The 13,977-nt window shown below is 44.3% G+C and overlaps 1 protein-coding gene across 1 annotated transcript; it reads right to left on the minus strand.

Moving 5' to 3' along the window:
* Positions 1–10,501: 10,501 nt before the first annotated feature.
* Positions 10,502–12,375, minus strand: LOC141134941 (E3 ubiquitin/ISG15 ligase TRIM25-like). The gene has a single exon (XM_073624375.1). It carries the CDS (start codon positions 12,316–12,318, stop codon positions 10,777–10,779), a length of 1,542 nt encoding a protein of 513 aa, XP_073480476.1. The 5' UTR covers positions 12,319–12,375; the 3' UTR covers positions 10,502–10,776.
* Between the last annotated feature and the right edge of the window lie 1,602 nt (positions 12,376–13,977).

Raw genomic sequence — 13,977 nt, forward strand, 5'->3', positions numbered from 1 at the left:
TCATGAATTTTTATACAAAAAACACAATCTATAATGCCATTTTTTGGCATAATATAAAAGATGATGTTACGCCGAGAAAATAGATACCTAACATGTCAGGCTTTAAAATTGTACACGTCTGTGGAATGGCGCCAAACTACGGTACTTAACAATTTCCATAGACGGCGTTTTAAATGTTTTTCCAGGTTACCAGTTTAGCATTACAGAGGAGGTCTGATACTCGAATTATTGTTCTCACTATAACATTCACAGTGATACTGCACGTGTGGTGCAAAGAATGTTTAAATTTCGGGCGCAACCTACATATGGGTTCCCTACTGCGTGTGAGTACGAGGGCGATTTACTTTTATTATTTTTACACTGTCTCTTTCATTTTTTAATTTTTATTCCTATCACAAGGAATGTATTCCGTTCTAAGAGGCGGGGTCACCCTGCGATGTCACCTGGTGTCACCAGTCAACCCTGTGACATCATCATTCGGTGCATACTGGGCTGCCGATGTCACAGGAGGGAAGTGCCACCAGGTGATGTAGCCAGGTGGCCCTGCCCCTAACTATTTAAGAACTGTTAGATGACGGAGCAGGCAGACAGCGGGAGCCTTTGGCGCAAACTGAGCTTTTTTTTTTTTGGGCCCAGCGAAGACTCATCGGAGGGCATTGTTTTTTTTTTTTTTTAATAAAGGACTGATCAAAAACCTTGTGTAAAGACTCTTTAATCACTTTTTACCCTTTTTTGGTGAATGGGTACTTATTCACATATGGGGATCGGGATTTGTGGGGCCCCCTTGTTAAATGAGGGCTTCCAGTTTCTGATAAGCCCCCTACTTGCAGATCCCCACAACCACCAGCCAGGGTTGTAGGAAAGAGACCCTTGTCCCCATCAACATGGGTACAAGGTTCTTTGGGTTGGGGGGTAAGAGCCAAAGAACCCCCCTATGTTGAGGTCACGTGGCCAGGTATGGTTCAGGAGATGGGGGGACACTTGTCCCCACCATTTCCTGACCTGCCGCTGAGCTGCATGCTCGGATAAGGGCCTGGTATGAATTGGGGGGGGGGCACACCATTTTTTTTTTTTACATTTTTGTATTGCTGGTACTGTTTTGTAGAGCGGACGATCGGCTTTCCTGGTATAACAACCGATGCGGCTTAAAGCCGCACGGCTGTTATACCGGGAGGAGCGGGAGGGGACATCCCCCCACTCCTGCCGCCTCCCGCCGCTCTTACCGGGCCTCCCGTTCGATCGGGAGGCCCAGTGACCAAGCGGCTGCCTCCGGCGGCCAGGGGAGGGCTGGAACAAAGTGGTGGGCAGCTTCGTTCTAGCCTCCTAATCGTAAACGCGAAAGCGACGTCATGACGTCACTTCCCGTTTACTCGGCTGCCAATGGCGCCGGTTTAAAAAAAAATACACAGTATTCAGAATTGCCGTTTTCGGCGATCTGAATACTTTGAAGTCCCTCCATAAAGAGTACCTGTCACCACCTATTAATGTCACAAGGGAGGTTTACATTCCTTGTGACAGCAATTTGGGGTGGTCGCGGCAAATTCGAAAGCCGCAGAACACCCCTTAAAAAAAAAGTCTATGGGAGCAATCAAAAGTGCTAATTTTAAAGACTTATATGCAAGTTGTCATAAAAAGTGTTTGGGGACCTGGGTCTTGCTCCAGGGGACATGGGTCAATGCAAAAAAAAGTTATAAAAAAGGCATTTTTTCGGGAGCAGTGATTTTAATAATGCTTAAAGTGAAACAATAAAAGTGTAATATCCCTTTAAATTTCATACCTGGGGGGTTTCTATAGTGTGCCTGTAAAGGGGCGCATGTTTCCCGTGTTTAGAACAATCTGACAGCAAAATGACATTTCAAAAGGAAAAAAAAAGCCATTTAAAACTACTCGCGGCTAATAATGAATTGCCGGTCCGACAATACACATAAAAGTTCATTGATAAAAACGGCAGGGGAACCCCGAACCAAAATTTAAAAAAAACGTGGGGGTCCCCCTAAATTCCATACCAGGCCCTTCAGGTCTGGTATGGATATTAAAGGGAACCCCCTCCAAAATTAAAAAAAAAAATGGCGTGAGTTCCCCCAAAAAAACCTATACCAGACCCTTATCCGAGCACACAACCTGGCAGGCCGCAGGAAAAGAGGGGGGGGGCGAGAGAGCGCCCCCCCTCTTGAACTGTACCAGGCCACATGCCCTCAACATTGGAAGGGTACTTTGGGTAGCCCCCCAAAACACCTTGTCCCCATGTTGATGGGGACAAGGGCCTCATCCCCACAACCCTTGCCCGGTGGTTGTGGGGGTCTGCGGGCGGGGGGGGGCTTATCGGAATCTGGAAGCCCCCTTTAACAAGGGGACCCCCAGATCCCGGCCCTCCCCCCTGTGTGAAATGGTAAGGGGGTACAAGAGTACCCCTGCCATTTCACAAAAAGGCTGTCAAAAATGTTAAAAATGACAAGAGACAGTTTTTGACAATTACTTTATTTAAATGCATCTTCTATCTTCCTTCGGTTTCTTCCTCCATCTTCTTCTTCTGGTTCTTCCTCCGGTGTTCTCGTTCAGCATCTCCTCCTCTTCATCTTCTTCTCCCGCTCCGCATCCATGATGGCACGGAGGGAGGCTCCCGCTGTGTGACGCTTCTCCTCTTCTGACTGTTCTTAACGGAGGGCGGGGCCACACGGTGACCCCGCCCCCTCTGACGTCACGGGGAATGCCACAGGGAAGTCCACGTGCGTCAGAGTGAGGCGGAGTCACTGGGTGGCCCCCGCCCTCCGTTATATAAGAACCGCCAGAAGAGGAGAAGCGTCACACAGCGGGAGCCTCCCTCCGTGCCATCATGGATGCGGAGCGGCCGGGAGAAGAATATGGAGAAGAAGACGCCGTGGAGGAGATGCCGGAGGAGAACACCAGAGGAAGAACCAGAAGAACAAGAAGATGGAGGAAGAAACCGATAGAAGAAAGAAGAAGCATTTAAATAAAAGGAATTGTCAAAAACTGTCTCTTGTCATTTTTAACATTTTTGACCCCCTCTTTTCCTGCAGCCTGCCAGGTTGCGTGCTCGGATAAGGGTCTGGTATGGATTTTTAGGGGGACCCCAAACCAATTTTTTTTTAAATTTTGGCGCGGGATTCCCCTTAAAATCCATACCAGACCTGAAGGGGGGACCCCACGCCATTTTTTTTTTTTTTTGGCTGGGGTTCCCTTTAATATCCATACCAGACCTGAAGGGCCTGATATGGAATTTAGGGGGACTCCCCACATCATTTTTTTTTTATTTTGGTTCGGGGTTCCCCTCTGGGGAATTCCCATGCCGTTTTTAATCAATGAACTTTTATGTGTATTGTCGGACCGGCAATTCATTAATAGCCGTGAGTAGTTTTAAATGACTTTTTTTCCTTTGAAATGTCATTTTGCTGTCAGACTGTTCTAAACACGGGAAACATGCGCCCCTTTACAGGCATAATATAGACACCCCCCAGGTACGAAATTTAAAGGAATATTACACTTTTATTGTTTCACTTTAATAATTAATAAAATCACTGCTCTCAAAAAAACTTTTTAAAACTTTTTTTTGCATTGATACATGTCCCCTGGGGCAGGACCCGGGTCCCCAAACATTTTTTATGACAATAACTTGCATATAAGCCTTTAAAATTAGCACTTTTGATTATTCATGTTCGTGTCCCATAGACCAACGGTGTTCGAGCAAATTTTTTGCCTGTTCGCAAGTTCTGGTGTGAACCAAACAGGGGGGTGTTCGGCTCATCCCTAGTCACCAGTACGGTGTTTATTGAAATCATATCCCCTCTAAAGCGTCTCTTCTCCAGAGAGAATAAGTTCGGTGCTCACAACCTTTCCTTTTAACTAATATCCTCCAGACCCTTTATTAGCTTTGTTGCCCTTCTTTGTACTCGCTCCATTTCCAGTACATCCCTCCTGAGGACTGGTGCCCAGAACTGGACAGCATACTCCACGTGCGGCCGAACCAGAGTCTTGTAGAGCGGGAGAATTATCATTTTATCTCTGGAGTTGATCCCCTTTTTAAGGACAATATTCTGTTTGCTTTGGTAGCAACAGCTTGGCATTGCATGTCATTGCTGAGCCCATCTACTAGGACCCCCAGGTCCATTTCCATCCCAGATTCCGCCAGACGTTCTCCCCCCCCAGTGCGAATGAATATTTGCTGTTGCAACACTGATCCTCCTCCCGGCCAATCGGGAAGCGGGTCTGATACCCATCACCCGATTGGCTGAAAAGACAGGCACTCTTACTGGATGCTTAGGAGGAAGGGAGGAAACGGGGGAGCGAGGAGGAGAAGACACAGGAGCTGCTACCCGATGCCTGCCACAGCCTGATGTCTGCCGATGCCCCGATCCCCGCCGCTCCTTGATGTCCTCCGCTGCCCGATCCCCGCTGCCTAGATGGGGTAAGTAGACCGACAGGCAGACAGCGAGCGGAGCTTTATGGTGCTGCAGGGGGGGGGGGGGGTTTGTTTGCCGCCAATGCTGTGTACCCCTGACAATCACACCTATAGGAGCTTGGCAATGAGTATGAAGCTGCAATAGTCAAAGAGCAGCTCCTGCCTTAGTCCTCATTTGTACTCAGCATTTATCCCCGATGCAGGAGGATGGTTTGGGTACACCGTCCAACCCCGTCACCAGCAGCCTGTCAAACTCTGTGAGAGGCTAATACAGTAACTACTGTGGCTGGATGGTACACCGAGTGGTACTACTGTTTAGTTCAGTATGTGCCCAGGGATGAATGGGGGGACCCCGACTGCTTGCATCCTGAGAAATCATCCCTGGGTATATATCGCAGCAAACGTTAGTACAGTGGAACCTTGGATTGTGAGTAACGCAGTTAACGAGCATTTTGCAATACAAGCTATTTTTTTTTTTTTTTAAATCCTGACCCGGTTTGCGAAGTTTCTCACAAAACGAACAGGATTCAAGCCTCTGCAGTGTGCAGTACCGCATCTGGCCAGAGGTGCGGGGGCGCCGGTGACACTCAGAGCCACTCGGAAATACTCCGTTCCTGAGTGTTTCCGAGCCTTTCTGAGTGCATCTCAAGCGGTCTGAGTATTTCCTAGTCTCTCCGGCGCCCCCCACCTCTGACCAGATGCGGTATTGCATGCAACAGAAGTCAATGTGGAACGAATTATCTTTATTTTCATTGACTTCTATGGGGAAACTTGCTTTGATATGCGAGTGCTTTGGATTACAAGCATTCTCCTGGAACGGATTATGCTCGTAATACAAGGTTCCACTTAGTGCACCCTCCAGCCCCATCCAGTCACAGCAACTGTCAGCCTCTCAGAGTTTGACAGGATCCAGTTTGGAGCTGGATGGTGTACCTTCTACTGTCATCTAAACACTGGAGCCTCATGCACCAGACCAAACAATCACTATGCGTGAGGCATTAGGCTCCTCGCAGGTTTTTCATTCATGGGAGGTTCTCTTTGACTGCCTCATGTTAGGCGATTTGTGACATGTGTAAAAGGGGAGCTGTCAGAATGGAGATTAGGGATCTGAAATTTTTACAGCCTCCTGGGGACATCACCGGGATTCTAGTTTTCCTACCTTGTGAGCCACCGACCTACCACAAGGATGGAGGACAGAATTCAGATATTCTGGAAATTGGTCAAAGGTTCCTTCACCCATTTTTTTTTTTCAGTTACAGGAATGCATGACTTTTATTAGAGATAAATATAGATTTTTTTTTTTTAATTTAATCCTCACTTGTTTATTTTATTTTTAACCATATTAAAAGAAAAGCAGACCAAATATTTTGCAAAAAAATAAAATCCTGTTTTCCTTAGTGTCTTTTACATGCGCACGGGGTGTGCCTAATCACCCAATGCGGCGTCAATTCCCCCTGCTTCCCGTTCCCCCCCCCCCCCCCCCCCGCAGTGCTGCCAGCTTCCCTCTTGGGCAAGGAAGGGGCAGGCATATATTATTTTAACCACTTCAGCCCCAGAGGATTTGGCTGCCCAATCACCGGGCCATTTTTTGTGGTTCGGCACTGCGTCGTTTTAACTGACAATTGCGTGGCCGTGCGACACTGCACCCAAACTTTATTGACATCCCTTTTTTTCCCCCACAAATAGAGCTTTCTTTAAGTGGTATTTGATCACCTCTGTGGTTTTTATTTTTTGCGCTTTAAACAAAAAAAAAAAAAAGCTATATTTTTTGCTATAATAAAATATCCCCCCAAAAAATATATATATATATATATATATATATATATATATATATATATATATATATATATATATATATATATATATATATATATATATATATATATATATATATATATATATATATATATATATATAAAAATATTTTTTTTTCCCTCAGTTTAGGCCGATATGTATTCTGGTTTGCGCAAAAGTTATAGCGTCTCCAAAATAGGGGACAGATTTATGGCATTTTTAATAATTATTTTTTTACTAGTAATGGCGGCGATCTGCGGTTTTTATCGTGACTGCGACATTACGGCAGGCACATCAGACACTTTTGACACTATTTTAGGACCATTGTCCTTTATACAGCAATCAGTGCTATAAAAATTTACGGATTACTGTGTACATGACACTGGAAGAGAAGGGGTTAAACACTAGGGGGGTGATCAAGGGGTTAAGTGTGTCCTAGGGAGCGATTCTAACTGGAGGGGGGGTGGGCTACAAGTGACACGACAGCGATCACTGCTCCAGATGACAGGGAGCAGTAGATCAGTGTCCTGTCACTAGGCAGAACAGGGAAATTCCTTGTTTGCATAGGCATCTTCCCGTTCTGCCTCTCCATGGCGCGATGGCCGGGACATCAAGTCCACGGGTATGCTCACCTAGCACGCGGCAGTGGCGGGCGCACCCACACATTCAAAGGGATGTACAGGTACGTCCCTATGAGCAGCCATGTCATTCTGCCGACATAAATTTACATGCGGCAGTCGGCAAGTGGTTAACTGGCCTTCCTTTTCTGAATGAACACAGCGAGTGATCTGCACTGTTCGCTCCTGTCTTCAGACCGCCCGCCCTTGTTATACGTTGGTCCTTTGAAGAAGGGTATCGCTCTTCTTCAGCGGGCCGTCCGCTTTCAGATAAAAGTGGTCTCTGCAGTGGATTTGCCGCGAGATCACTTTTCAGTGGCGGGAGAGGGGCTCCCGCCGCTCTCCAGAGCCAATCGGTAGTGGCGGAGGCGATCGCGTCCATCTTCATATATCACTGCAGGGTGGAAGGGACGTCAAAACATCACTTCCGCCCATAGATCTTAAAAGGGGCATTTAAAAAAAAAAAAAAATTTACATTTTTTTTTTATTGCATTTTAGTGTAAATATGAGGTCTTTTTGACCCCAGATCTCATATTTAAGAGGTCCTGTCCTGCGTTTTTCTCCCCTTTTACAAGTGATGTTTACATTCCTTTTAATAGTAATAAAAGCAACACTTTTTTTTATTTTTTTTTTTAAAGAGCAGTGAAAAAAAAAAAAAAAAAAAAAAAAAAAAAAAAAAAAAAAGTAAAATTTAAATGCGCCCCGTCCCACTCACATGCGTGAGTAGCGCCCGCATATGAAATCAGTATTCATACCACACATGTGAGGTACTGCCGTGATCGGCAGAGCGAGAGCAACAATTCTAGCCCTAGACCTCCTCTGTAACTCTAAACATGCAACCTGTAGAAGAAGTTTTTAAACATCGCCTATGGAGAGTAAGGGTAAAAGTTTGACACCATTTCACGAGCGTGCACAATTTGAGCGTGACATTACATTATCAATTATTACAATTATCATTGTGAAAGAGAAAAGGGGCGCTTGCAAAACCGCTGAGAGAAAAAAAAAAATAAATAAAAAAATTAAAAAAAAGGAAGAAGAAGAGGAGAAAAAAAAAAAAAAGAGAGAGAAAAGAGAAAGGGACGCTTGCAAGACCGCTGAGAGAAAAAGAGAAAGGGGCGCTTGCAAGACCGCTGAGAGAAAAAGAGAAAGGGGCGCTTGCAAGACCGCTGAGAAAAGAGAAAAAAAAAGAGAAAAGAGAAAAGAGAAAAAAAAAGAAGAAGGAGAAAAGAGAAAAAAAAAAAGAGAAAGAAAAAAAAAAAAAAAAAAAAAAAAAGAGAGAAAAGAGAAAGGGGCGCTTGCAAGACCGCTGAGAGAAAAAGAGAAAGGGGCGCTTGCAAAACCGCTAAGAGAAAAAAAAAAAAAAAAAAAAAAAAAGGAGAAAAGAAGAGAAAAAAAAAAAAAGAGAAAGGGGCGCTTGCAAGACCACCAAGAGGAAAGGGGAAAGAGGAAAGAGGAAAGAGAGAGAAGAGAGAAAGAGAAAAAGAAAAAAAAAAAAAAGAGAAAAAAAAAAAAGAAAGAAAAGAATGTTTGGTGGGTTGTAAGTAATTTTCTAGCAAAAAAAAAAAAATTATTAACTTGTAAAAATAACAAGTTTGAAAGAATAGGCCCGGTCCTTAAGTGGCCAACTGAAGCATAGTAAACTGTTTGCTGGAGAGAAAGACTGGGGAATCTCTGTCCTTAGTTTCTTTGTCCTTTCAAAAGTGATACATCAGGGGTCTGTTTAGAACCTTGATTTTTCACCAAAGCCCCATAACAGGGCTCCTTTTGTAAAAGATAAACAAACAATAGTGTAAAAAAAAAAAAAATACTGCCCCGCTGACACCAATCTGCTGTAATGACACCGTCCACTGCTATACAAACATGTGCGTTTGTGCTCTGGGGTGCACACCCAAATGCAATAGGCTGCACACACCTATGGTCTTTAATAAAACTTTGCAAATTCCTAGACAATTCAAACTCGGAACATTCGCCGGGTTTCCAGTGGACATCAGGTCCACCTGACCCGCTGATTGGCTCCCGCTATGTCCATGTGCACCCCCAGACCTAATGCACAAAATGACGTACATGTATGCGATTTCACGCAATAGAGCCGCCGCCCCGCAGTACATGTACGTGGGGCGGACGGTAAGCGGTTAATGTTGCTCTTTAGGCCACCTGAAAAGATCCTATCCCCTGAGAAAGATCTTTTTTTTTCTCATATCATAGTGACCACAACACAACCCAATCTGAGGAAATGCTTCATCTCCATTATAAAGAAATCACTTCCAATACAATTCCATACAATCACTTCTAATTACTAGACATGATTGGGACAGAAAAGATCTGAACATTTTTTTTGACAGAACTGATCACATGACTCCAGTGATAGAGATAGAAAATGACCAATAGAAACATGAACATTCCTAAATCAGGTCCTCTGGTGGACAGCAGGATGACTAACAGATGATAGATGTCTCTGGGGTTATTATAGGGGACATCTGACGTGGATTGTCAGCTCTTCTGCGAAAAAAGAAAAAAAGAAAAAAAGAAAAAAAAGAAAAAAAAAAGAAGAAGAAGACACTGATATATTTATGAATTATTACCAATTTTTATATCAAAGATTGATATCATGAAGACATTTCCAGGACTGCAAACTGCCGACCTGAACTGAAACAGGAAAATGAAAAAAACAAAAAAAAAAAAACAACCCCACACAACATAACCAATCACCGTTTTAGATAACAATAATAGACATATATTCAAACTGACTTAAATTAGCAATATTTCTAAATCCTGGGACTGTCCGTGGAATCCACACACACACCTGCCAGTTATACGGTCTCGGTCTTTGACTCAAAACACATATAGAGATAAAGAATTGACACTTTACTGATTCTTCTTCACAGCATGCTGGTTTCTGGTTGGAGACTTAAAGCACGATTAAACTCCAAAACAAAAATTATATAAATCTTTATTAGAGATTACCAATCCTTAGATGTGCTGGCTGCATTTGTTTTCTGGGGTTGTTTTACCTTTATTTCCACCTGGCGATCCTGCCAGTAATACGCTTTCCGTCTTGGGGTGGCTTCCCCATCTATGGAGGAGCAGTGGAGACACTCTTGGACAAGAGCATTGTCTGGAGAGGGGGGGGAGGTAACACTTTATAGGTGCATTTTTGTTCCCTTTTGTGATAAAGGACTTACACAAATGAATAAAAACCTTGGTCAGTGGCTAATGGTTTGTCCCAACCTTGGGACAACAAGAGTTGAGAAGAGACGGAAGGAAGAGACGGAAGGAAGAGACGGAAGGAAGAGACGGAAGGAAGAGACGGAAGGAAGAGACGGAAGGAAGAGACGGAAGGAAGAGACGGAAGGAAGAGACGGAAGGAAGAGACGGAAGGAAGAGACGGAAGGAAGGGACGGAAGGAAGGGACGGAAGGAAGGGACGGAAGGAAGAGACGGAGGGAAGAGACGGAGGGAAGAGACGGAGGGAAGAGACGGAGGGAAGAGACGGAGGGAAGAGACGGAGGGAAGGGACGGAGGGAAGGGACGGAGGGAAGGGACGGAGGGAAGGGACGGAGGGAAGGGACGGAGGGAAGGGACGGAGGGAAGGGACGGAGGGAAGGGACGGAAGGAAGGGACGGAAGGAAGGGACGGAAGGAAGGGACGGACGGACGGGACGGACGGAGAAAAAAAAAAAAAAAAAAAAACACACACAAAAACACACACGACGACAACTACCAAGTTACAGGGAGAGTCAAAAAGAAAGTCATCTCTGTAATTTTTCATTTTGTTTTTAGCACCACTTTACCGGTTTTACGTTAGACACAGTCAGGTAAGAAAGTCTGCAAGGACAGCCCTTATACTTTTCCCAGGAACCACCACTTCCTAAAAGCATTGGTTGAACAATAAACCAATCCCACCGCCTGTCCCTGTGATGTCACCAGACTCTGGGTGGAGTTATCACAACTCATAATTCCTCCCCACATATCTTTAAATAGCCATCCCACACACCTAATATAGCATGGAGGGGCTCAGTGAAGATGGCGAAGGTGTGGAGGGGTCGGATCGGGTCACACAGATCATAAAAGGAGATCCGCCCGCCCTCATAATCCAGCTCTACCCTGACTCTGTTACTGGAGAAGGCAGGTATAGGGATCTCATCAATGTTATGTACCACATAATACCGATCCTCTTCCCTGTACAAACCCCAGGACCTGGTATCCTCTCCAATCTGTGTGTGACATCTGTTACCCCTGCCTATACTGGGGTAACATATCCCGACTGCCCAACTCTCTGATCCTCCAATTTCCACTTCCCAGTAATGTCTCCCCGAGAAGAAACTCTGGATGCTCATCACCTGAGCACTATGCTCAAATCTCTGCGGTCTTTCTGGGCGATTTTGGTATCTAACTGACATGGATACAGTTTTCCTGTCATCTGATATCTGTAGGTAATTATAAGCTGTGTTTACATCCAGTAATATGTCTGCCTCCTGTATAGGGAAGCATACATTTACCTCTGTTACTATATCTGCTATAATCGTGTGAAAGACTCCTGAACATTCCAGACCCCCTCTACAATGGAGGAGTTTCTCATATCTCTCTCTGTCCTCATTATCTCCATCCTCAGTATCACACAAGTCACCTGTATCTGATTCTTGTAAGACAGTCAGTGGATCCGTCATGTTACACAGCTCCTCAATGTGACGCATCTTCCTGGACAGCTCCTCCTTCTTTATTTCCATATCCTGGATGGAGATGGAGATCCACTCTGCCCACCGGAAGATGTGCCTCTCCAGGTCTCCCAGACGTCTCCTGAGAGCTCTAAACAGGGCAATGACTCTCTCGATGTTACCAGCTGCTGTTTCTTCTACTTTCCTCCTGTGTTCCTGCAGACTCTGGACTCTTTTTTTAATCTCCTTTTTCTTTGTCAGAACTTTCTTCAGAACATTCCTCAGCAGGTCCTTCTTTCCATAATCCTCATTCACTGACACCACATTATGTCCTTTATGTCTTCCAGTACAGCAGTGTTCACAGACACAGGTCTCATCATCAGTGCAGTAATACTCCAGGATCTTCTTATGGACGGGGCATTTCCTGCTCTCCATGAACAAGGTGGGGTCACATAAGATGTGTTCTGGGGACTTGTTGTGGACTCTCAGGTGTTTATCACACAGAGAAACGAAACAGAGCAGACAGGATCTAACAGCAGGTACAGGAGAGTTCACACAGTAATTACAGAAGACTCTGAACTCCTCCTGATTTGGCTGAGCAGACAGGAAGTGCACCGCTATGTTACGAAGGGTTATGTTCCTCTGCAGTGCAGGACGACTCCTGAACCCTTTTCTACATACAGGACAGACGTAATATCTAGACTCCTCCTGTGCATTTAGCACACGATCAATACAGACCCGGCAGAAGTTGTGTCCACATGGCAACATTATAGGATCGGTAAAAATGTTTAGACAGATGCCACATTTCAGCTCAGCTCTCAGATCAGCAGACGCCATCGCTGACAGCAGAATATAAATGAAAGTCTTTGATTCTCTCTAGGTTGTTACACGGACCTTTGAAGATAGCTATAAAATTAAAAAAAAAAAAAAAAAAATTCAAGTTAGACTTACCGGTAACTTGTTTTCCCAGGAGTCTTTCAGGACAGCACATGAAAGAGTGGCTCCACCCACTAGGAAACACAAACGCCACCACATTTTAAAAGGAGGCTTCTCCTCTCAGTTGTAGTAAAGTACCTCCGGCCCAAGCTGGAACACATAATCATAATATGGCTAACCACAGCGCATTGCTATCTATCTACAATAATTATATATAGATATATCTCTATCTATATACATACACATATATACATATATACACATACTGTATATACACACACGAAGGGCAGGTAGTTTGCTGTCCTGAAAGACTCCTGGAAAACAAGTTACCGGTAAGTCTAACTTGAATTTTCCCTTCTCGTCTTTCAGGACAGCACATGGGAGGGACAACAGCCCGCAGGACCTTTCTGCCAAATGCCTGATCACCAGCTGACAGAAGATCCAGTCTGTAATGACGAACAAACATTGGATAACTTGACGACGTAGCCGCCTTACAAATTTGATCTGGGGTGGCACCAGCTTTTTCTGCCCATGTAGTGGCTAGAGCTCTTACTAGAGAGTGTGGTCGAATTCCCGGAGGAGACAAACCCATCTGGAAATAAGCTTCTGAAATAGTCACTCTTAGCCATCTGGCAATTGATCCCTTTGATGCTTGGCGCCCCCTTCTGGTGCCAGGAAAAAGGACAAATAGAGTCTGAAGACCTAAAGTCTTTTGTTATTTCCATGTAATGTAATAAAAATATTCTTACATCTAAATTATGGAATAATTCTTCTTTACATCCTGAAGGATTTGAACAAAAAGTTGGCAGGATGATTTCCTGCGATCTGTTATGAACTGTCGCCACCTTTGGTAAAAACCCCGACTCTGTTTTAAGTACAATCCTGTCTGGGTAAAACATATGCCTCTTAGGGCTCTTTAACAAAGAGCATGTAGTTCACCAATTCAAGTCTTAAGAGTCAAGCACCTTAATGAGATTGTATAACGATTCAAAAGGATCTTTTGTGAGTGCTTGCAAAACTACTGACAGGTCCCATTTTGGAAAAGGTTTAGTAGGAACTGGTCTGGACCTAAAAAAAAAAAAAAAAAAAAAAAAATCTAACCAAGGGAACTGAGGAAATAGGTTGTTCCAGGTATACTCCCAGGGCAGCCACTTGCACTTTAAGAGTGCTAATTGCAAGACCTTTGTCCTCCCAATTTTGCAGAAATTCCAGAATCGACACAATGTCCTCCAAGGTTCGGTTTGCCGGACACCAAAAGTTGTAAATTCTACAAACTTTAGCGTAGATATCTCTAGTTACTTTCATTCTACTGGCGAGTAGAGTGGACACTAGAGGCTCTGACAAACCTTTGTTTTTTTAACAGCTGCTCCTCAGATACCAAGCAGTGAGACTTATGCTGGCCATACACTATACAGAAAAATCGGCCGAACCCATTTTCGAAAAACGAACGTTCGACCGTGACCGCAAACGATCGTACCATCATGTAATGACCGATAAATTGTTCAGTGGACATGAATAAATAATTTTTTGTTCGTTTTTTTTACATATACCTAGTGCAGA

This window comes from Aquarana catesbeiana, linkage group LG03 (genome assembly GCF_042186555.1).
Source record: "Aquarana catesbeiana isolate 2022-GZ linkage group LG03, ASM4218655v1, whole genome shotgun sequence".
Classification (NCBI taxonomy): Eukaryota; Metazoa; Chordata; class Amphibia; order Anura; family Ranidae; genus Aquarana; species Aquarana catesbeiana.

What these genes read in the sequence shown, in the direction of transcription:
- LOC141134941 (XM_073624375.1), bottom strand. Translation starts at nt 12,318, where the DNA reads ATGGCGTCTGCTGATCTGAGAGCTGAGCTGAAATGTGGCATCTGTCTA.